The sequence below is a fragment of the Pseudopipra pipra genome, chromosome 2 (assembly GCF_036250125.1).
Source record: "Pseudopipra pipra isolate bDixPip1 chromosome 2, bDixPip1.hap1, whole genome shotgun sequence".
NCBI lineage: Eukaryota > Metazoa > Chordata > Aves > Passeriformes > Pipridae > Pseudopipra > Pseudopipra pipra.
The window spans coordinates 2,285,624-2,310,411 of record NC_087550.1 but is presented as its reverse complement, the minus strand read 5'-3'; the positions used below and the strand labels follow the sequence as shown (position 1 = coordinate 2,310,411).

Below are 24,788 nucleotides of genomic sequence, written 5' to 3'. Positions count from 1 at the left end.
ACAAATTATCAGAACTTCAGGTTTGTATTTCAGCTACCAAACCAGTTTTTAAGTTACGTGAGCCTCGTGACACTGCTGAACAGATTTATGTCATTTAAAGTTATGGCTATTTTCAGATCATCAGTCCATGTCATCTTGGATGGTACAGGTACAGCAGATCACTGAAACAGAATAAGATAACTTTTACCTCTTTTTTTGGTAGACAGTCATGTAGGCAGTCGTTCTTTTCTGTGAATACTGAGACTGCTTTATACCTTTCTCTGTACAGTTATTAAATAACCCATGAAAGATGCATTAAAATTGATGTAAACACACTGTGGGATTTTCTTTGTGGCTTTGAAGTCATGTTGACAGATTAAGTCATCACAGAACTAAAAGTCAGAAACTACTGGAAAAATATTTCTGAGTTGAAATTTCTTTAATATGGTAGTTCTATCCATTAGCTTTGTGTTTACTTTACCCCACTGCTGGGCATCTCCCATTAGGAGGCAGCACCAAGATGAGTTGCTGGAACGTGATGAATGTTTTTTTTTTAGTACACATTTGTAAGGTTATTCCCTGACAGCCCACATCCTTTTTCTCTTGTCTTTAAATGCTGGAAGTATGAGTTCTGTTATGCAGGCCTGCCACATGGTAGAAGATGGAAGAATTTGGGAAGTCCTTTCGTTTCCCATTATCACTTTATAAAGAGATTGGAATAGAGAGTGCCTAGAGGATACCACAGTGAAATGTGCAGTAATACTCTCCATGTTCTGAAAATCCTGTGTTGGGAATCATTTTAAACTTCCGTAGTTGTGCATCATTATAATGCACCCTGCCCTGAATAATGCATGCCTCCAACTTTAATTACTTGTTTAATTATCTTTAGTTTGTTTCAAAGCCTCAAGCAACTGCTGTTGCTTAGATGATTAGAAAATTGCTTCCAGTTGCAGAAATCTCTTTCCTGTTGTTTCTCCTGGCAGTGATTGCAGACCGGCCTCCCCCTGTCATTCGACAGGGTCCTGTGAATCAGACCGTAGCTGTAGATGGTACTTTAGTACTGAACTGTGTGGCCACAGGCACTTTAATGCCCACTATCCTCTGGAAAAAGGATGGAATCCTCGTTTCCACCCAGGACTCTCGCATCAAGCAGTTGGAGACGGGAGCGTTGCAGATCCGATATGCCAAGGTAGCTTGAAATGGCCAGTGTTGTTTTTTTTTCACTTTGGTTTTTTTCACCTCCAGGCACTTTAGATGTAGTGAATCCTACATTTAGAATTAATGAAATGTTGCATAAATGTATGAAAATATCTGATACTTTGTGTTTTCAGATATTTCGTTCTTTTTGCTTAACACCTGCCTAGGGCACGTTATTTCAGATTTCATAAGGAAAAATGCTTTTTAAAAGGTATTAATTAAAGGAATTATTTGGTACTTGAAACATGAAAGGGAAAGCAAAACTTGTATTTCAGTAAGACAAATCATTAAATTATTTGGGCTTTAGCACTAACGGATTAAAATTATCTAGTTAATTCAAATGTTTATAAAGAAAACCTTTGTTCAGCATACAGCAGTAATAGAGCCATGTACACAGCTTTTTCAAAAGAGTTTTTAGTGCTTAAACATATTCACTCCTCGGTGCACTGTAGTTTAAAGTGGTTAACCACTTGTCAAATACTCCTCAGGGAGTTCTAGTACCTGGTCAGTACTGCTGCTGGTCATGTCTTGCACACTGTAAAATGTTTTAAAAATGTTCAATTTTGTCATACTGCTTATTCTCTGCCATCTTTTCTGTGTTTCGAAATGTAGTGATTTTTTGAAATTAGGCTGAATACATCACTTTACCATATTCCCTAGAGTTGCCCTGTTGCCATTTACAAGTTAAACTGGCTTAAAACTTGAACCTCTGATTTTTGATCGCTTCTGTCCAGCTCATCTGGTGAGGCTGGGATCTTAGGAGGATAGCATTTCTTTGGGGGGGAAGAAAAGAAACTCTTATGAAATGTGATTAAGTCACATATGGACAAATAATCCAACATTCAGGACTGGATGAGAATAGCATATGGAGATTCCTTTTGGGGTCTGCTGTAGATTGAAATTTATACTAACACAGGGAACCCCATGTGTACCCTGTGGAATATTTAAGCTTTGATTTAAGGATGACATGTTCTCCAGTGCTCAGTCCTGATAAATCCCCAGGCATTACTTATGTAGAGGGTTGACAGTTGCATGGGGTCTTGTCATCTGAGTTCCTTCTCAATTTATTTGTTAGGACCTCTGCAGAGTAAGGAATAAATGCTACAAAATTTGCTTTCACTTTGTTCATTACAGAATAGTCAACACTAAATTAGAATGTGCAGCTTTTCCAATTCTATTGTGACTGCTCAGAAATAAATACCCATTTTCCTTCTGCAGCACACAAAATCATAACTTCTAATGGAAGAAGTTTGTAGTTCGAAGTTTTTGCAGCCTCTAATACATTCATCCATATTCATGGGGGTACATGGAGAGCTGTAATTACTTTTCTAGCCCACTGAGTGCCTGATTGTTTCAAATATTTATTCTGCTCTTTCCCCATTCAGCTGGGTGACACCGGTCGGTACACCTGCATCGCTTCAACCCCGAGTGGCGAAGCTACATGGAGTGCATACATTGAGGTCCAAGGTAAATCAATTAGGGTTCCTCTGCAAGGAGAGAATACATAAAGGAAAATCAGCAATTGAAATGCACAAGTTATCTGACTCTGTCATAAATTGCCAGTGCAGATGTGAACAGCACTTAGCTTGCAGCTGCGTCCTGTCCATATTCAGCATTTCTCTCTCTCTCCTTTGTCAGAGTTTGGAGTCCCAGTGCAGCCACCAAGACCCACTGACCCAAACTTGATTCCTAGTGCTCCGTCAAAACCCGAGGTTACAGATGTCAGCAGAAATACAGTGACATTGTCATGGCAACCTAATTTGAATTCAGGTGCAACACCAACCTCTTACATAATTGAGGCCTTCAGGTATACGAGTCTCATGATCTTGCTGTACGTACCTTTGTGTTTAGTATGTTATTAAAGAAGCACGTGCTAACCTGCTGGTGTGTGTGTTTTATCCTTAGCCATGCATCTGGGAGCAGCTGGCAAACTGTAGCTGAAAATGTGAAAATGGAGAGTTTTGCAGTTAAAGGGCTAAAACCTAATGCAATTTATCTGTTCCTTGTGAGAGCAGCTAATGCATATGGACTGAGCGACCCAAGCCAAATATCTGATCCAGTGAAAACTCAAGGTAAGCTTTTGATACTGAACATTTTGGGTGTCCACAGCAGCTGTCACAAGTGGACTAAGTGATACCAGATGCAGGAATTCTGGTAGCTTTTGACTGTCTGCCTGTCCTAGCTATAATGTATACTACGGTAAAATACTGTGTTTAAAATTGCATTTCTCTATAACATAGACTCTGACAGCATGTTGTGTTGCCTAAGGGAACCCTAGTATCTCTTATCCAAAGATAGTTACATCTTGCAGAATAGCAGCTCCTGTTAGTAACAAAAGTAATCTCTGTTTTTCTGAGTTACCACACAAATCCTCAAATTCCATGGAAACGTTATTACTATGTTCAGTGAATCAAATGAAGCTTAGGACTGAGACAGAGAGAGAAAAATTACGTAATCTAAGTTGATTTCTGCTGCATTAGGAAAGAGAAAAGTTTAAAATTTGAAGGAATTTGACATCATGAGCCAGTAAAGAAGAGGTTTTGGCAGTATGTTAAAAGTATTTCAATAATACAACTGTTGGAAGTAAAATAGTAGGGAAGAGAGACAATGCTTACAGATAGCCAAGTGAAAGAAAAGGCTGGGTAGAAGTGGATGAAGGAGTCATCCACCAATTCCAGCTGTGACTGAAGTCCAGCTATGGACTGAATCCAGCTGTAACGTAAAATTAAAAATAGCTGTGTTCACTGTAGCAAATAAATGACACTTTGGATGATGTACAGGGAATAATACATTGCAACTTTGAAGCCTGCATTTTCCCAGTAGAAATACTTAGATTCTTAAGAAGGGAAAACTAGAAATACTCTTTTTCAAAGGAAAAGTGATACAGATCATATTTTTTTTGTTTGTTTGCTTTTCTGCTCTTCCTACTCACTGCAGAAACTGACCCATTGGCTTATTAAGAGTGTCTGTGTTATATATTTGTTTCTTTGTTTGCACAAGTAAGTACATGTTTGTTTTTGAAAGGAAGTTCTGTAGAGGAAACAAAGCATTTTCTTTTGGTGACTTCTCATTTTTTCTGTAATTGGTCTGAAAGCAAGTCTTGCTGATCTCCCCTGGGGAGTGACCAGTTTCACATTGCTGTCTTTTGGTATTATGCGTTTCTCCTGATGGATGACAATTTCAGTGGATATATGTAGACAGCAGAGGGGTTGCACAGGTTCCTAAGTCTGTTACTAAGGAAAGATTTAGTAACCTTTTACTGATTCCTGATTCCTGGAAATAGAGCAACACATGTTATTATGTGGGCAGGCTGCAGTGTTCTACGGGAGTCCTTTCTTCATGGAGTGTAGTGCAGTGTCATTCCTGAAGACAAGGTATTGTGTCTGTCCCAAATCAACTGATCACTGACCTGGTTCTGAGAAACAGCAAATGTTCTGTTCCCTCAACTGAATGGTTTATAGTAACGTGGAAAAGCTTTGCTGTTCTCTGGGCACCTAGTAGAACTGAAAACCGGAGAGCCACGCAAAACCTCAGTGAAAATAACAACCAATACACGAAATCTTCTTCAACAGTAAGAAATACAGTCAAGTGTCAAGTTCTTCAAAGAGGTTCTGCTCTTCTTCCAATATCATTTCAGTTTTGTTTAAGTTGTGGTCTAGCTAAAAAAGTTCAAAAATTTCCCAGTTCACTTTTGTCTGGAGGGTGGTATTGTCTTGCTATAATGCATGTCCGGTCCAGGAACCTAACTTACCTTCATCTTTGCACTTTACCAGCATTACCAACCACATGCTTGGGTGTTACCACTGACAGTCCCTGCCTTGGAAGCTTGGAGCTGAAACAAGGAAACACACACATCATTGTATAGCACAGATGTGCAAATGGCTGAGCCTGTGAATAGATTGATTCATATTGCTGATGACTCATCTTTTATGACTAGCGAAGATAGAACTAATTATTCCACTGACTTTCCTCTTAAATTCTAAGCAGGGTGATCTTTAGGCAACACTCCAAACAGAAGCTTCTATCTTTAATGCTTTCAAACTTTGGGAGGAGGGAAATACTCTGATAAATGGACTGTTTGGCAGAACATACTACATGTGGAAATAGCAGTGACTCATCGGAGAGTTTTTTTGTTTTGTTGTTTCGTTGTTATCAGTGTTGCTTGCTAAGAATCCAGATTTGTCACTCACAGACTGCACGCAAACCTCAGTTTGCTTCTTAAACTTTGAAGAAATACCAGCTTCTTGTAAAGGAAGAAGAGGTTTCCTGTGTTGAGGAAACTGTATGATAAAAGTTGAGAGTGACATAGGCTTTGTGTGAATGGGAACTATATTTCTGGAAGGAAAGCAGGCCTCATGGCTTGTCCTGATGCAGCCTTACAATGGTTTTACTAATATTTAGTCAGGATTGAAAGCTGGTAAATGGAGAATATGACCACCATGCAAAAAGCACATTTTACAACTGTTGCACTCACCGATGTAGAAGACACTTAGTAAATGCATCATCTCATCTTTCAAGATAGTCTGCACACCTGCAGTGAGTTATTACAGTAGTTGTACATATATATATATACAGAAATTCTGTATACTTTAGCACTTCTTGAAAGCAGACAGCTATGGAAATTCCCAGGAAATTCCAATCTTCAGAGAACAGAACCCTTGAAGATTTCCTGATGTTGGTTTCTCACTAGAGGAGGTCAGGCAGGGAAGTAGTAGGGCTGGAGCAAAGTTTATGTAATGCATTACTCTATATCTGGAATTAGATTAATTAAAAAAAAAAAAAAAAAGTAAGAATTTCAAGTACTTTTCATGAATTTCTCAGCCTGTGATTTTTAATGATACTCATCATGGTATTTCTTTAAATTTAAGTGATCAAGGAGAGAGGTATGAAATCAATACAGAAACTCTGTCACTCTGCTGTCCATAGTATATGTCTATTTTAGATACACTGTTAGTTCTACCCTATAAATTTTATGCATCTGACAGTCATCAATTTCAGTTAAATATGCTTTTCAAGGACTCAGCATACAAAAAAATATGTTTCCATTGTACTGTTGAGTATTTTGAGAGGAATTTGTCCCTTCATTGATACGAATAACTCTTCTAGCTATAAGATGGACCAAGTATCAAACGATGCAGACAGGACTCACCCAGGCTCTGCCTCCTGTTTACAGAAGCCACTTACCATCAGAGAAGCTGCAGCCATGTGACTAATTTTTCTTTTTCTTTGGTTGTTACATGATTTTGTAGTTAAAAACACTAAGTTTGCCAGGAATTTATCTGAAGATACAGCTTTTGGTTCTGCCATTCTTTACAGGTTTCCTGATCTCTTGGAATTTGCAGAACATTTTTTCTTCCCAACAGGAAAGAATAAAGAAATGCTGCTTTAGCCATTTACCAAAGCCATGCTTTAGTGTGGTGTGTCTTTTTCTGCAGCATTCCCCTCGTGTTTCTCTCTGAGGAAGTGCAGTGTATTGATTTGGTACCACCTCAGCACTGGTGGTTTGCTCAGGAAAATATTTGATGTAGTTTTTTCTTAGATAATTGGGAAGCACTTAGGGTAAACTTTGTAGGTGATAGCATCATATACTTTCTGATACATTCATTTGTATTTATGTGTACTTATTATAACAATCATATGTACTTGTGAGAATGGAATCTTAAATTATTACAGATGTTCCACCAACAAGCCAAGGTGTGGATCACAAGCAGGTCCAGAGAGAGCTGGGTGACGTGGTATTACATCTGCACAACCCTACTATCCTTTCTTCCTCCTCAATTGAAGTTCATTGGACTGTGAGTATAAATCTGTGTTATGGTGGTGGTTACAGGTACTGCTAAATTGTCCTGCTTTGACTGCAGTGGAGTCACACTTCAGGAAGCTGTGTGGTTTGTATGCTTGCAGATCCTTTTTCTCTGGAATGAAGAGACTTGGGCTTTGCTTTCCCACTTCATTAAATTTTGTCCCATTTTCCCCATCTATGTCCCCATAGAGAGTGCTGTTTACAACATGGTGAGAGTTTCAGAGTCCTCCTCTGGAAGCTAAAGGACTGATCAAAGGCCTCCTAAGTCATGTCATTTGAAGCCTTTGCACTGCTTTCAGGAGGGAGTGTATCAGTCCCCTAATGAGATAGCACGGGCACTTCCCTGTCTGTCAGTCACCAGTGCAGAAAAATACTGCATAATTCTGTTTGAAAGTGTTACCTCCATCCTACAGACATACTGACAAACACACCCAAATCCATATAGCCTCATCTGAACCTATGCTTCCCTCCTGTCCTGGGAGTACATATGGTACAGAGAGAGGAGATGAAAAGGGCAGTGTCACATTGGCGTGTGGTGGGAGGCAGCAGGAAGTTGGCCAAGTGGAGGATTATCACAGAGGAAATGAGGGAGTGAGGAAACAATGCTCTAGGAGTCCTGAAGCAAGGAGGATGGGAATATACATAAAAAAAGATTCAGACTTACAAGGCTGAGGTGTCAGTGTGAGAAAGGATTAAAAATGGCTCACTGTGAGAGACTTTTGGCAATCCGGAGCTAGAAATAAAGACAGAGGGTAATGTGGGAAACTGCAAATAGTGAACAATGAGGTAAGAAAATGTAATTCAAAGAAGAGCAGTTTTAAAATGAAATGCGGAATGAAGAAAAAATTGGGGATGTAATTATACCAGGTACAGGGGTAAAACCATAGGGAGTGAGCTTTGAGGTCTTTTTACGACTTCCACCGGAACATGTCAATATATTGATGGGGATATTGTGGATGAGCACAGGCTGCAGCCCCTGGCATGTCATGGCAGGATTTTTTGAACAGGAACAAAGGGATTTTTGACTTTGTAGAGGAGCTGTAGCCCAAAGGAGTACTGATCCATGGCTAGGGCTTCTCAGTGCTGCAAGAATACCAATAATATGTGCTGCACCATAATACAGTAATACTGTTGCACAGTAATTACACTCTCACCTGCAACATGGCCACCTGCAGCAGGCAATCTCCTGTTTTAGCTAATAACTTTAAAACATCTTCAAGGTTCCTAGCATGATTTTGCTTGACCTTTCCTTGTAGAACAACTTTTTCCAGAAAGGCATTTTTTGTCAGTCTCTGGGGTAGCCTGTGGCTTCTCTACAATTTCAAAAATAAGCATTACCTCACTTTCGACTAACACACAGATTCTTTATGTGATTATTAAAAATGAAATATGTTGCTTTTCGGAGTAAAATTGCAAGCACACAGTTTTTTAATATCACTGTATGAGATTTTTTGAAAACAGGGAAAGTCTGATGCGCTTTAAAAATTTTTATTGTGGTTGTAATTGGACTTTCTTATCCACTAGAAATTGAAATTGGTAGTTAAAAGATAGTGTATGCTTCATGACAGATCACATGTATATGATAGCTTTCTGTTTCAGTTATAGCCAAACATATTGAATGCACCCTTATTTACATTAAGATCTTTTTCTCCATACAGTTGATATAAAATTACTTTGGTCTAAAAAGCGCTCAGGGGCACTAAGCATCAGCTTGATCTATGTTTCCAAGTCTCATCCATGTTGCCATACTGAGTTTTATGAGCCTCCCCAGAGCCCTCTTGGAACAGCCCTTTCCTTCCATCAGAACATCCTCCTGATGAGGGGGTGGACATGGGGGAAGAGCTTGGACAGATCTGACAAGCTCAGCCACAGCCATGGAGAAGGTGCCAGCTGGCTGTCCTTCCAATTCACTTTCTCCAAAGTGAAGCAGGCAGGAAGCAGTGCTCATTGCTTGGGTTTTGGGAAGCTTCTACATCTCAGGACGGTTGGCAGGCTCTCTCTTTGATCTCCATGTTCATCACCCTGAGCTGTGGCACTGTAGATCCCTCTTTCCCTGTGTGCCCCCTGTGCTGCTGTGCAAATTCAGGTGGGCAGAAGTCTGGCCTGTGCCGAGCTGTGTCACCCTGTGGATGCAAAGACTGTTCGTTTCATGGAGCCGAGACGTATTATACAACTCCGTTATCCACCTTTAATGCCTTCCTAAATCCAGGGAAACCAGCACAGTTCTACCAGCATCAAGCAGATTAATGCACTTGCGAGTCAGGCCTGTAATTTGCTGTAATGCAAGAAGCCTTTGTCTGCTGTGGCAGTGATGTTTACTTTGAGTAACACGAGCGGGGTGGCCCAGGGACCGGGCACAGTGTCACGGGCATCGTCCCTGGTTCCTGTCTGTTTATGGACGTGTTCTGTGTTCTGCTGTCTTGCCAGGTGGACCAGCAATCCCAGTACATTCAAGGATATAAAATTCTGTACCGGCCTACACCAGCATCCTACGGAGAGTCAGAGTGGTTAATCTTTGAAGTGAGGACTCCAACCAAAAACAGCGTTATCATTCCCGAGCTGAAGAAAGGCGTAAACTACGAAATCAAGGCCCGCCCTTTTTTTAATGAGTTTCAGGGAGCAGACAGTGAAGTGAAATTTGCAAAGACCCTGGAAGAAGGCAAGTAGGAGCCAGACTGTCTTCATCTTTCCTTTTTGAAGTAGCAGTCTGGCCAGCTTTCCTCTGATATGTTCATTATTTGATTTTGTTTGAAGTGCGTGCCGTTTGAGAGCAGCAGTCTGTGGCAGAGGAGGCTGTGTCGGACTGATCATTATGTGAATTGTTTGGTGACACAGAAGTAAATATTCAGAGCCAGGCACGAGAGACAGAGGGAGAGGGATGTGCAAAAATCCCCTCCAACACACAATGGGAAATGCACTTCTTTATCTTCCCTGCAGTGTGCACTCCTCCCTGCTGAGTTCATGGGCTGGTCACAAGTGACTTCTGTCAGATTCAAGCACTTGCTAATCACTATCTTGAGTAGATAGCAGACACCACAGAAATCATCAAAGCGCTGCAGCTGAGGGAATGGAAACCATGCTTTTTAGAAGGCTTTTATATCTGGATCAATCAGTGAGACAAAGTGAAAAGATGAATGAAGGCAACAGATATAGTGGACTAAATTATGCATTTCCATCTCATACATGTGTTAAAAAGAGAAGGTTCATAAAGCTCTTCCTTTTGTTGCTGCACAGGCATAATGAGTGTGCGAGGTGGCCAGTGCCTTCAGTGCCTCTACTAGGGTGTACAACCTTTCCCCTTCTGTCCTCCTTCCCCATTATAAATGCCCTGTAGCTCCAGTTTACTACTACAAGTGGTTCAAGAGGTGTGCATAGCTGCATTCATCCCAAGCATCAGCTAAGCATCCGGTTTTTAGGAGGACTATTTCAAATGCAAACCATAAATTATTGTTATAAATGTGTTAATATTTGTGTTAACACATGCTGTCCTGATTTTAATAAGTTTCATATTACTCATTATTATTTACACACTAGAGGAAAATGAAGTTTAGATTGGGGTCAGTTTAGAGTCTTTATTTTTCAAAACTCTTGGTGCTGGGTGAGATGATTTGAGACCATTGATGAATTCAATGCTCAAGACTGTGACATTCAGGTAAAGAGTATCTGAGCTTGAAGAGTCTAGTGATGAGTGTGACTTTTCCTGTCCTACACAGCAAGACTACCACAGAATCCAGGAGCCTGGTTTGCAGTTTGACACACTTTCCTTCCATATCATTTTACCCTGTAGTCGGGGCTGCCCTCATTGAAGGATGGGGCACAAAAGATTGCATTTGTATAGCCCAGAAACCATCTTCCTCTTAAAAAACCGTGTTTCTGGCTGTGACAAACATAACTGTTCAATCCTTCTTTCCAAACAAACAGCTCCTAGTGCTCCACCTCAGAGTGTTTCAGTAACTAAGAACGATGGGAACGGGACAGCAATCGTGGTCACCTGGCAGCCACCCCCTGAGGACAACCAGAACGGGATGGTTCAGGAATATAAGGTACTGCTGGCATGCCTTGGTCCCCTGGCAGAGCGAGCACGGCCAGGTAGTGAGGGATGGGCTGTTCGTGGGTGCTTGGCTCCATCTTCTGGTTACTCAGAGAAAATGGGATAGAAAATCACTGCTGTGACTCAAACTCCATATTTAGTAGTTCTGCCTAGATGGTGGAAAGGCAATTAAAACAGCCTCCGTAAGTCAAAGCAAAGGGTCAACACTTAATTAAAACAGATACATCCTTTGCCTTCATTAAAACTTGAGAAATGCACACTCAAGTAGAGGGGGAACCATACCTGTATGAGAACCATTTTGTGACTCTAAGGCATTGGCCAAGGTAGTAAATATAAACAGGCTTAATGAGTTGAAAAGCTTAGGGATAATAATTAACAGTGTTAAGATCTGAGTAAATTATGCGTAACTGGGTAGTTGAAACAAACGGAAAACTTTCAAGAGAAGAATGTGCTTGTATAATAATAAATCTATTTAGTGTACAGAAATTTTTCTTTTCTTCCAAACACAGTTCTCATTATGCTATTTAACTTTTAACTATTTGAAAGTACATCATAAATATTTATTATTTGATGTTCATTTACAAACAGTTCAAATTTTTTTGTGATAATTTACATAGCAAAGTAAATGAAGCTTATTTTTCCTAAGCAAGCTACGGATGTTTTGAATATCTAGTTGTGGATATCATGTAAGCCTTGTAGCCATGGGCAGGAGCTTTGGTTTCAGTCTTCTGCAAATGCGTATGATTGAGAAAATCTTTCAAATGAGAATGTCTTGGCTACTTTTCAGGTTTAAACACAGTGCTATAAACATATATTCCTAGCCATCAAAACTCATTCTGATGTTTCTTTTCCCTGAGTAGAAATGGAAAAGGGAAGAGGTTGCTAAGCTTCATGGTCAATTTAGAATAATAAAACCCTTTTCAGAACCTGGTCAACTGGTAAAAAAAATCCGTTTATGGCTTAGTTTCAGATATATAATGTAATTGGAAAAAAAATACTTGTGAAGTTATTTCATTTAAAGACAGACCTTGAGCTGGAGAGATGGAATTATTTCCAACAAGAAACTACATGAGAGGAATGTTAAGGTTGCAAGGACACCACAATAAAAGTCAGGAAATTCCCATTTCCGAGTAGATATGATACCTACCCCACCTGCTAGCATTCTGAGGGAATAGACTATCAGATGGAGGAGCAAGCATCCTGCAGTGCTTGTGTGGCAGTAGATGGCACACTGGCACATTTGACATCTACGTTTCTTGTGTTGATGCTATTATTTTCCTTTGTAGTTTTCACCACGGACAGAAAACAGACACAATGAATTTATATGTCATTGCTCTTTAAGTTGCTACGTGTAACTACTGGTTTTGTCTAAAAACTAAATAAATGCAGAACTAGTTATTTAAGATTAAAAACTAATAACAAGAAAAAAAAACGAAGTCACGTGAAATTTTCTCTTTTTTGTTTCCTTTTTTGTTTTTCTATCTTTTATGTTTTCTCCCAGAAAAAAAAAAAAAAAGATATGCATATGTGTGGGAATTCATTGTTTTCTCAGCAACTCAAATCAAAGGCAAGAGTATACCTACTTTAATTAAAGGATAAACTAAATAGGAAGAAGTATACCATCTTAATTGAAGAAGTGACAGTATCACAAGCAAAAAGCCAGAAATTCAAATTCGCAGCAGAAATCATTTTTTCCTTTCTTACCATGAAGTTAGAAATTCTCTTGTTATACTAATTCTTTCTTCACTTATGCATCTGTTATAATGTGAATTCATCCTTGTTTTGTAGCACTCTAAAAGTTCATTTTCACTTGCCTATTGAGCTATACAATCAATATAGTATTGTACTGAACAACCTGATGTTTAACATAACATTATTGTTTCTTTTATCATGCGTTTCTTCATGTACTTGAGTGCCTAAGAACAGAACTTTGTTTCCTGAATTAGTAGTTCATAGTCACAAGCACATAATAAATTGTTTCCATTGTTTGCATATGCACCATTTTGCAGGGTGGCAGTAACAATTTCTGTGAAAATTACTGCAGTCAAAATGTAGATTTAAATGTTTTCTTCAACACTTAATCGAGTTCCTATTTACATAAGAGCATTTTCATGACCATCCTCTAGGATCTAAGAACAGTATTAGTTATAATTTTACTAGAAGTACTGACTGAAAAAGTCTCTATATAGTGTCAGAATACAAAGAGGAGATTCTCTTTGTGTGCTCTGACCTGCTCTGCAGCAGCACTTATGTATATCCTGTGTTGGGATTCGATTTCAAAGGGACTTAAAGTACATTTCACATCCTCACAGTGTCCCACTAGCCTTGTTTCAATCCTTGGCATTCAGAGAAGGAAAAAGGGTCTTACAGCGTCCTGAAGGTGAGATAAAATTTCCAGTGTCCAGGCAGAAAGGGCCGTGGCAATTGTTCTGCATGTGAAACTGTAGCTCACTCACCTGGCAGTCTCCACTGCAGCAGAATTGCACGAGGGATTTAAAGCAGCTATCTGGGTACTAAATCTTTTAGGAGCTCCATATGTCAAAAGCAAAATCTTCCCTCCTATGTACAATCAGCCCAGGCTCAGATGTACTGCTGTTCTCAGCCAGATTTGCTTCTTTACAGATAAAGTACTGAATTTAACTAATTTAACTTTCTGGATAGATGTTCTTTGAAGAGCAATACATTTGTGGAAGGGGGACAGAACCGAAATCAACACAGCTTCATCTTTTTTTTTTAGCAGATCTAGATTGGCTGCTACTTCACCTTGAATTGTTCAACCATAATCTTAAAAAGCATTTGCCACATCAGTGGTTCAGGCCTACAAGGATAAAAATATCTCATCATCTTGTTTCTCCCATATCATTCAATGTCACTGATATAATTTGCAAAGTGGTGATTTGAAGTCACTAAACCTGTATCCTGGTCTAGATCTCAGAAAAATGAGATCTGATGTTATGCTGTTGTCTCTCAATTAGAAGACAGAAAATCATTCAGTCTTTGTCTCTTGCTGCCATCTTTAAAAAAAAAAAAAAAAAAGAAAAAGATACCACTTGGATTCCAGCATGGCGTCAGTTCTCTTGTGATGTCATGTGATAAATGACATCATGCACTTGAGTGATGAAAGCCTTGCTTGACAAATAATTCCTGAGCAAGAGAATGGCAAATTCATTTAACCAAATGCTCTTACTTAGCTGTTCATGTGAACAGTTCTTGGCTACAGGGCTTCCCTTTCTTGTTCTGTGCTACTGATGCTTTTAGTTTTATTAACACCAGTTGAACTGTGAATGATTTATAACAAACACATCAAATAATTGTAGTAGTTGGATCTGCTCTTTGGAACAAAAAGTACCTTTTTATTATTTGTAGAGTGCCTAGGACAGCAATCCATGACTGCAGATGTAGTGACAAAGTGTAAATTCCTTTATCCAGAAGAAGAGAATGTGTCATCTTTCCTTCTGCTTATCCTTCGGTGCTGAATGTTGAACATTTATGCATACCATGCACTTACTTCCCCTCAGGTTTGGTGTCTTGGCAATGAAAGTCGATACCATATAAACAAGACAGTGGATGGTACCACCTTTTCCGTAGTCATCCCCTCCCTAGTTCCTGGGATTCGATACAGCGTGGAAGTGGCAGCGAGTACTGGGGCAGGACCTGGAGTGAAAAGCGATCCCCAGTTTATCCAGTTAGGTAAGCTTGCTGGTAATCCTGCCTCTTGGTTTCCATGATTTCTGTTTGTTTACTTTTGTCTTTTATGGCACCGGCAATACTTTCAAGACAAGTGAAATAGATAGCGTCACTTGATCCTTGGAATAGCAGGATTTGGCATTTCTGGTTTAAAACTTCCCTTAGAACTGCATTCTAAAGATGGGGTTATAACAACACGGTTTTTTTAGTCTCCCAGTTCATGAGTTTGGTTGTTGACTTTTCAAAGTGAATTTTCAGCCTTAAGACTGGTGTAATAAAACATGTAGGGGAGCATGAATCACTAAGTCTTGAATCACTTTAGTTTAGGGATGTAATTTGTCTTGATCAGATTTTATCTTTATTGAAAAAAAAAAACAAACAACCAAGCATGCTAAAATTAGGCACAATAAATATCAACTCTGTGTGAGAGCTAGTAAATAACCTGAGTACAGGAAAAGGAGGTACCCAGATGATTTACAATAATCTTGACCTTCTAATTTCATTAACACCAAACATCTCTGTCATAAATGCACATCAGGGGCGTTGCTCCTGGAGCTTTCTGGGAGAAATGCATCTTTGCTGTTGGTTACCTGAAGATTACTTAAAGTAGCTTTTAGTGTAGTCATATGCTGCTTTACTAGTATGCCTGTAGCAAAATACCTTATCCTTAGAGTATATAGTTGTGAAAGCAAACTCAGCATGTTGCTTTGGGCTTTACGTCCCGTCTGTCTCTGTATCATTAGTAAATCTTCCTTCTTATTTCACTTGTATTTAAAAATCTATAATTAACAGCATGTGAAAACAAGGCAGAGCAACTAATATGGAATATTATATGTACATTTCCTTGGCTATTAAAGTGAAGTCCCTCTTTAACTTAGTTAAATTATGCAGGCATATGACTCCCAATTACATTGATAGAGATTTTACAACAAAATTACACACTGCTTCTATGATATTCCATTAATGTGGAATTAGTACAGGAAAACCCCATGGTTATTTGTTGGATTGCTCTTTCCTACAGCCAGCTACCATTCACAGCTTCCTACAGTCAGCTTTCCAGTCAGCTTTCCAGGCTTAAGTTCTGAAAATTCTACATTAGTGAGGCTTATGAGGATAACCTCAAATGTTCAAATCCAAAGATTTCATAACTGCTTTTTTTTTTCCCCCATTTCTCTGATGATAAGCAAATACTAAATGAAGGTGAATTTTGTAATGGAGCTTAATCACTTCGAGGTTTTGGTATGTGGAAAAAAGAAACAAGTGAGACTGTCAGGGTAAGATATTTGCCTGCTCTCCTGGATTCCTGGCTTTTACTGCCACTATGTTAGAAAACAAGAAGCAATCACACACCTCAAAAGGTGTTTAGATGTGCAAGTCTAGTAGAATACATGTATTTCCTTGTGTCTGGAGTTTGCTTTCGTAGTGTTCACTGCTTGCTTCTAATTAAGTGACATGGCCAGTTCTAGATATGCTGTAGTAGATCCCATAATTTGGTTGTTTCATGGCGAAGATCTGGAGACAGGAATCTTGTGGACATCCACACCACGGGAAGCATCACAAATAAATACCTAGACAGTGCTGCAGAAGGCTGCTGAAAATTAGTACTTAAATTTAAGGAGTAATATTCTTTGGTAGCACAGATCAACCTAAAATTATCCAGGTAGAAGAATGGCTGCAGTTTATCCAACTCTACCCTGTGATGCAAGTTCCCTCAAGGAACAAGCCCCCTCAAGGAACAAGCTCCCTCAAGGAATTGCATTCTTAGTTTTTAGAAGTGCTCCCAGCGTGGGGGTGGAACATTAGAGTTTTCTGGTAGCTTTCTGAAGAAAGGAAATTAATTTGTTGATGTCATCAATTGGCACTTCTCACCAGCGATAAATTACATGGTTCCAGAGAGAGGGAAGGGAGGCCAATGAGGGGGAGGGAAGAGGACTAGGGATGCTGCTTTTAGAAGGTTTGAAGCTGTCCTCACTCCCTGTACCTACATGCTCTAGAAACTACATGCTTGCCACCAACAGCTTCAGGTTTCTACATTTCTGGCACTGACCCCAACTATTCCTTTAGGAAGTCTTTTCCTGATATCTGAATTAGTACAACTTTTCCTTTTTAAAAAAAAAAAATAAAATAAAATAAGAATTCCTTGTGTGGAAACAGAATATACTATGTGATTTAGAGGTTCACTTTTTTAAAGGAACTTTTCATTAAAATCTGACATCTCTCTCCGCATAATGTGCTTTTCTTACAAAAATGTGAGACTAGGTTGTGGCTGGCTCTGGAGCATCCAAATAAGAGGGTTTTTTCCTCAGTGTAGCCTACTGTCTTGTACAGTGACCTCAGTTTGAGTCCGTGTGCTATGTGGGGTGCTCCCCACAGATGAGACATGCTTGGGCAGAGTCTCAGCCAGATGTGTGACAGGAGGAAGCTTCACCTTTTGGAGGCCTCCTTCCAGAATGAGAGCAAGAGGGGAGGACAGGAGACACTGGATTCCCTGGGAGCTGAGGCGTGCAATCACAGTCCCATGCATCAGCTGAGCTGTGATAAATGACCTTGTGCACACACTTAACCTGTTACAAAGACAGGTACAAATTGTAAGCTCGAAGCTTTTTCATTTTCCACGTCTCAGCTGACATGAAGCAGCTCACTGAGCTGTGGTACCCCAGACTTCCCGTGCCACCAGGGACAAGACAACAGTCTGACTGGCTTGTTATTCATAAAATCACCTTCCAGTGTTTAAAATCATGAGATCAACTGAAAAATCATATGCCTTCTTAAAGCACACCCCCCCCCCATGAGGCTTCTGAATTTTCCTCTAGGCTTTTGAATGACCTTTTAAAGCTTTCTGTGGAATTCCAAGGACCGGAAAACAATTTGTTTGTTTATTTTAAAAGGAAATGTGCTATTTTACATAAAGAAAGACTGCAAGAGCTTTGTTGTTAGGGAAAAAAAATTATTTTTTGAGACCTAGACATACCTTGCTGTATTATGCTTATAATACTGTGCTGTGGAGAAACAAAATCATAGAATTTCAATAGACATTTTGTCTTGTCACAACACGTAACTTGAAGGCATCGTTTACAAAAATGTTTTATATAAAAAGATGAGAATTGGCACAACATTTTTTTGCTGATCTCTAGCCTAACTTTTGCAAAGTAATAGGTTACCACCTATGGGAGCTTGGCAGTATTACCTCTGCTTGTTGACAAATAAGTAGTGACATTGGAACATATTGCAGCACACTTTGTTTCCAGTACCAGCTCTGAGAAGCCCTACAACTGTGGTTAATGTTACTGTGAAACACACAGTTTGTATGAATATATGGTATGCAGCTATTTGTTATTAGATGTCTGCACAATTACTGCACAATTAAAGGTTGAGCGTAAGATTCAACCATTGGATGTCTCAAGTGTACAAAACACAAGAAAGTCTCATCGAATCTTTATTATTCTAATTGCTTCATTTAGGAGATGTGATTTGGGAACTAGCTAGCATGTCTTCAGGGCATTCTGTCAACCCCTTTTTTTGTTGATATTTTTGTTTGTGGCCTGAAAACGACTTGAAGAAAATAATCTTTTTTTTTTTTTCTCCATCTCAGCAAACCAGTTTGGTGCTGTCTCCTCCAACTGTATGTTATAAGATAGAAGTGCAATAATGATATTTTACCAGTTTTGGAAGCATACATAACTAGAAAGGAGACAAAATAGCATATTCTTATGTTGGTAATATTTTACCAAATAATTTTCATATTGCATCACAGACATATATTTGAGAAGACGCTTGGACAATATGTTACAGGTTCCAGGTGTTTTGCAAGTTTTTAATTGTGAGAATTAACAGTGTTAACAGCACTTAGATATTTCTCCTTACTGTTTGTACATTTTGAGCACTGAATGAGACATGCATGTGGAAAAGTACCATTCCATAGGTTGTACATGTGCAAGGCCAAGTTAAGGTTCCTTGCACACCTGTGAACCTGGAATTTCCAGTCTTTTTTGAATCTTTGGCATTCCAATCTTAATTGTATACTAATCTTTAATTTATACTTTAGCGACTTAGTGATAGTTTTTATGTTATTATTATTTATATGAATATTTAACATCAGGGAATTAGAGGTTCTTCTCTCTGTAAATTCTAATTAGTTTTCATTGAAGTTTGAAACTTGGAGCTTCAAGACAGTCAAATCGAGTAGCTTATGAGCAATAGCCATAGCAACATTATCTGTGATTAAAAAGAATGCTCTTATCTTGGGGTAGAAGAAGGCATGAGTCACTGTGATAATATGCTGGTTTTAGGGAGTTGTGGGATCAGCCTGCTCCAACAACTCTGAGGCATTTTCAAGTACATTAAATGCTGCGGCTGCTGCTCTGGCAATAGGATGCACTTTGCTGTAGAATGTTTATGTTCACTTATTATTTTGGCACATCTCCCCAAGGAGTGCAAGCAGCAACAGGAATGTTCATTATGAACCATTTATATTTCAATCAAAGCTTCCAGAAATTTCCTGGGATGAAGAAAAAGTACTTTTTTTTTTTTTTTTTTTTGTTCAGGAGCTTTTTTCATGACTGATCATTGAGGATTGAGGGCTGTTGTGGAGAGGGAAGATGTCCTTCTCAAAGAAAGGCTTCTGAGATAAAGTTCCTGGAAATTTTTAGGGATAAGGAGTTCACTAGATTTCATTCCCTTTGCTTTATATTTAGCTTACTTTCTATTTTTGAATTATAAGAGAAGTAGGACATGGGTCAAATGGGACCTCTTGAAATCCCTTCCATCTCCTTTTGTCTGATGCTGAGTGTGAATATAGACACATTTTTCTCTTCACTATGTGTGTAAATAAATACCAGCTAATGGAATAGCTCTAACAGTCCACCCATATACAATGTGCCATAAGCCTAATTTCTTAAAAGAAAGTATATTACTTTGCTTGCAATGACAAGTCAAATAATAGCATGAAATTAATGTTAATTAAAAATTAGAATAATAAACGTTCAAAGAGATTCTGCAGGATTTTATAGTCTTCAGACAGGCATTGACTGAGCAATGCAAAATGTTTCTGTATGTGAAAGTACTGTCTTTCTATATGACTGAATGGTTGACATGTTTAAAAAGCATTCTTATTTGTTTTTTGAATTAGTGATTATTTTTTTCTCCTGGATTTATTGTTTTAAATATATATATTTTAAGGATCAGAGAAAAATATTTATTGGTCTTCCAAATGTATTCAGGACCATAGATTCTCCATAAATCAGAGCAAACTCTGTTCCATTTCATTGTAGAAAGTAGTGTAGCTGTTTAAAAATGCAGAAATTATGCATTTTGAAAAGAGACTGATGATGCAAGTTTTCATATCTTAATATGGCCTCAGCTGCAGAGAGACAAAAGATGAGATAGAGAGTGACAGCTTTAATTCATTGGTCACAGTATACTTTATACATTTAAGCCCATCTGGCCACTTGTGTGGAACTTCACTTGGCTGTCTCCATAAAATCTGAAGCAACCCATCTTAACCTTGCACAAATAGGCATGAAATCCATAAACCCAGCAGACACAAAGGGTGTATTAGTAAGAAAAGAATGAGTCTGCCTGGTGAACTTTCAGGCTAGGCAGTGCACTTAGGATCACAGAAGATAAAGGGACCTGAAATATGAAATAAAGTTTCCAATAAGGTGGCAGTCAGAGACAGGGGTGATTTCTCAGCAAAATAGATATATGACTTTAATGTTGCAAAGACTGGAATTTGGAATTCTTCATTGGAAGAAGCTTATTAATTTAACCATTTCCCATTCAAAAAGGTGTCATTTTCCAGAGGAGGTTTGTCATTTGTATAATTTGCTGTGATTCAATCTCTTGTTTGTATTTCAATTTCTTATATATTGTTTCAGCTTATTTTGAAGTAACGCAAGATGTCATCGTAAAAAAAATTCTATTCACTGCTTGGTTTCTAGGGAAAAGGTCTTGGTTTTAAGTAAATAGGTTTTCATTTCTTACACAGTTCACATTAATAGAATTAATAACAGCACCTTTCTCCTTAAAACACTTATCTCTCATTTTGAATTTCATGTCACTACCAATAGTAAAAAACAACTATCTGTTGGATTTACACAGGAGTAAAAATGGGCATTTCAAAGACTAAGCTGTGGAATGTGTAAAGCAATATCCGCTCTGAGTAAAGGTTTCAAATTCTTGCCCTCACCCTGTGCAGTAATGAAATTTCCAGTAAGCACTCACTGTAGTGGTAAAGCACATCAGGAAAGCAGTATTTTGTCTTTTAGTTGCTTCAGTTTGGTTAGAAAGTGTTAGTCACTGACTGGATCTTCTTACTGCTGTTCCTAGAAGGTTCCTGCAAAAATTCTGTACAGCAAGAGCAGAAAAGACCAAATCTTGCAGGTGTGGTTTCTATTTAAAAAAAGAATTATAGTGTGTGGAAAAATACATGTTCTTTATTTTGACATGGGGTATTTAAGGATAAACTGATTTTGAAAAACACTGCCTGTTCAGTACTAATGAGGCTGCTTGGCTATTTTTGCCAATTCACTTTTTAGTTATCCTTTAGCTTTTATATCCATGTCTAAGAGGGCAGGATTGGTTATTTTATACTTTTGCTTTTTTACATCCTTTTAAATATTCAGCCTTTTTTTAATTGAGGTCAAAGTGAGAGACTGCGAGACTGCAAAGAGTACATTAAAGTGGTAATACAAGATTTAAGTAATCTGTCAGGAACTGCTAGATTAAGATGTATCAATACCAACCTCATATGAATGTAGTTTGAATTTGTTATTCTGTGATTTTCAGTGGGTGTTTGAGAAGCTGATTTCTACCTATGAACAGAGCCTACTACTCATGATTCGAGCTTGAGCTTTCCTTTACTTGCTGTGTTCTTTGCTGATTTTCTGAATAATTTTCTGAAGCTGATGTTTCTTTGCTAAAATAAAAGAAGAAATTAATACATAGCAGTCCAAAAGTTTGTAATTTATGAGCCTAATTTTCTATTTGTATGCCTGGTAGCCTGATTTTAGCAGATTTCATAAACAAACAGAAGTCAGTGATGTTGGAGGTACCTGTCTTGTATGGAAAACAAAGCATTTCTATCTAGACCCGTAAAAAGAGACTTTGAAGAGCAATCTTAAGGATTTTACCTTGAAAAACTGGACTACAGTTATGTTAGTTCTTTTCACAGTGCCTTTTACAGCTGTTCATTCAAATTAATTGGCTATTTTGGGTGCCTCTCTTTCAGATTCTCATGGAAACCCTGTGTCTTCAGAAGATCAAGTCAGCTTAGCCCAGCAGATTTCTGACGTTGTAAAGCAGCCTGCCTTTATTGCTGGAATTGGTGCAGCCTGTTGGATTATCCTTATGGTCTTCAGCATCTGGTTGTACCGCCACAGGAAGAAGCGGAATGGACTCACCAGTACTTACGCTGGTATCAGAAAAGGTGCTGTATTATGTGTTTCAGTCTGCTGGCTGCTGAATGCCTGTTTGCTGCCTATTTACTTGGTCATCAGTCCCTTGTTCTTCTCAGACCCAAATCAGGAGTTATCAGATTACTTCAATGCTTCCAGGAGGTGTGGGTGAGGAGCCAATGCAGAAAGCAGCGATATTTACATAACGTGTGAAATCTGGCTTTAAAGCATAAGTCTTTAGCAGAATACCTAGACTAGCTTTTCATAAAGATGCTCCCACAAAGGAGAAATGTAAAGATGGATTTAAGGCTGGGAGCTTCCAATATGCCCTTTCTGTCTGACACATCTGAAAAGGAGCCAGGTGGATGGTATTTCCTTGACCCTCCTGTTCAGCCCTTTGCTTGCTGCTGAGAACTCTAACAGTGGTGTACATCACAGCAACGCTTTTGGTGTGGGTACTTGGATTTCCTTCTGCTCTGGGGCAATGTGGTGAAGTGGCTGTTTGCAGAGGCACAGCAGTCAAGTCTGCTTTCCAAGGCTCTTTTCATAAATGCTGTTGTGAGACCCTTCACCGGGACTGAATTCTGGGGCTGTCACATTCTGCATCTGCATTTGGTTAGAATGGCAGCAGTGGGGCCAGCTTGGAGCATCCTCCATTTTTGTGTTATTTCATGTTATTGACACCTTTTATATCACATTGTCAGTGGACTCGCAGTGCTTTCCAGTATACTCTCTGACAAACAAAGCTAGAATTTCTACCTGTAAGATCTTCTGGAATAAAACCTGGATTCCTCCTGATTCAGTAATTTTTTGATTAAGCCCCAAAGTTGAAGTTGAATTCAATGGGCTGCAGTTCATTACATCTCAAAGCTGTACCTCATAGTCACTCCTAGAGCGAGAGCTATAAAATTTGGAATGAATCAGAAAATGGGAGATCCTGCTTTTGAAGGAATAGCAGGAAAATATTTGATACTTAGCAATGAAAAGATAGGCCTAGGCTTAAAAGGTGGACACATCCTAATGTATGAAAGGTGTCATGAGATTCCATTCTTTAGTCCCTTCAAGAGTGAATGGGTGACGGGCAAGAAAAATAGGCAAATATAACACGAATGTTTTTAAACAGTAACAGTGTGTTGCTACGTAAAAGAAGCAGTGCTAAAAATAGCACATGAGTGAGTGGAAAGATGGAAATAATTCTTGAGTGTTGCAGAGTTGAGAGCTGCTAATTATCAATGCTCACCATAGACTTCAGGCACAGTGGCTGTAGTGGAGTTGTGACCACTGGAATCGGGAAGGAGTTCCACCTTTGATTCTGTTCTGCTGGGATTTCTTAGCTAGGACAGACTCCCACATTCTGCTGCATTGGCCTGTGCTGTTTTGTTTTACTAATAGCATGCTGCCATACTGCCTTTCTACAGTTCTATCAAACTAACATCACTGTGCTTTCAGCAGTACCTATGATTAAGCAAAAGGCATACAATTTGTTCTTAAAAATGGTTGCTTCAGTGACATCAGCTATTGTTCAAAACAGCTTTTTTTTTTTCCCCAATAGCTGTATAAATGTCTTTTGTGTAATTTGGTGGGGATTTAAATGAAACTGTACAGAAAAGTAGGATCTAAATCTCCGGTATCAAGTATTCTTCAAGAAAAAAAAGCAGTCTTTAGTGTAATATAGATTGTAAAGTAGTTTGCCACTCTGCAGGGCATCAAATCACAACTGCAAGCCCAAACTTTCTTCAGTCCTGCATTTCTTTATTTATTTTTATATTTAGCTTCAGGCCTGACAGCTGTTAAAATACTTCACTACTCCCACACATACATATTGTACTAGCAGTCTTACACACTCAGAAGAGTTTATTAATAGAAGCTCTAAGAAAGAAGTTGTTCTTTCATGTGGTAACGATAAAAATTTCTTATAGTTGAACCTCTGCTCATCTGTTCTCCAGTTCCTTAAGAAACTAAACTAGTTTTAGTACTTAGCTCATGGAAGAGTAACAAGGTAGTAGTTTGAGATTTTTTTTCATGTCCTTGTGATTGAAAAATAATTTTGATATTCTTGATTCTCTTTTGAATAGCTGGGGTTTAAATGCACCTTCTATTTTAATGAAAGCTTGTTACTATGGTTCTTTATTTTTGAATGTAGCTAAATTAAACTTGACCGTGTGAAAATGCCTAGCCCAAAGAAAATACAATGAGATTCCCAAGATAAAGAGCTTTGCTATAAATGCAGGCTGAAAAGGGCAAATGCTCCAAGGTTTTCCTTTCTTTGCTTAGTGTCATATCCCTGGAAATAAATTGGCTTGGTAAAAGGGGGAAATCTACAGCATAACCTAGATTATAACAACAAGATGCTCTGCACTCCCCCCAAACATCAGAGTTGTTATAGAAGTCATTCACTTAGCCAGAACCTTTTCTTTCTGTACCAGGTTTGCCGATCAAATTCTGTCTCAAGGCTATTTTAGTGAATATTTTATTGTTTCTCTTACCTTTCTCGTTGCTGTCATTAGATCGAAAAGGGCAATGTTAGCCTTGTTCTGCCCATCAGTGGTGGGGAAACTATACTGTCTTGTCAACAGGAGGGGGAGCATGTGCTAATAGGAAGAGCAGATGCTGGTGCTCTGTATTTGGATTAGAGACCCTATTGATCCAAAGAGGATTTATAGTAGCTGTGAGAGAG

The 24,788-nt window shown here is 38.7% G+C and overlaps 1 protein-coding gene across 8 annotated transcripts in view; it reads left to right on the top strand.

Annotated features, from left to right (window-relative positions):
* Positions 1-24,788, top strand: part of ROBO1 (roundabout guidance receptor 1) — a 707,409-nt gene that overhangs the window by 648,882 nt on the left and 33,739 nt on the right. For all 8 annotated transcript variants that reach the window (XM_064643066.1, XM_064643092.1, XM_064643074.1 and 5 more), the window contains 9 exons: positions 963-1,168; positions 2,562-2,643; positions 2,815-2,983; positions 3,082-3,248; positions 6,850-6,971; positions 9,407-9,638; positions 10,901-11,022; positions 14,549-14,720; positions 21,946-22,143. In XM_064643066.1, the coding sequence (XP_064499136.1) occupies positions 963-1,168; positions 2,562-2,643; positions 2,815-2,983; positions 3,082-3,248; positions 6,850-6,971; positions 9,407-9,638; positions 10,901-11,022; positions 14,549-14,720; positions 21,946-22,143 (1,470 nt within the window). The remainder of the gene's footprint in view (positions 1-962; positions 1,169-2,561; positions 2,644-2,814; positions 2,984-3,081; positions 3,249-6,849; positions 6,972-9,406; positions 9,639-10,900; positions 11,023-14,548; positions 14,721-21,945; positions 22,144-24,788) is intronic.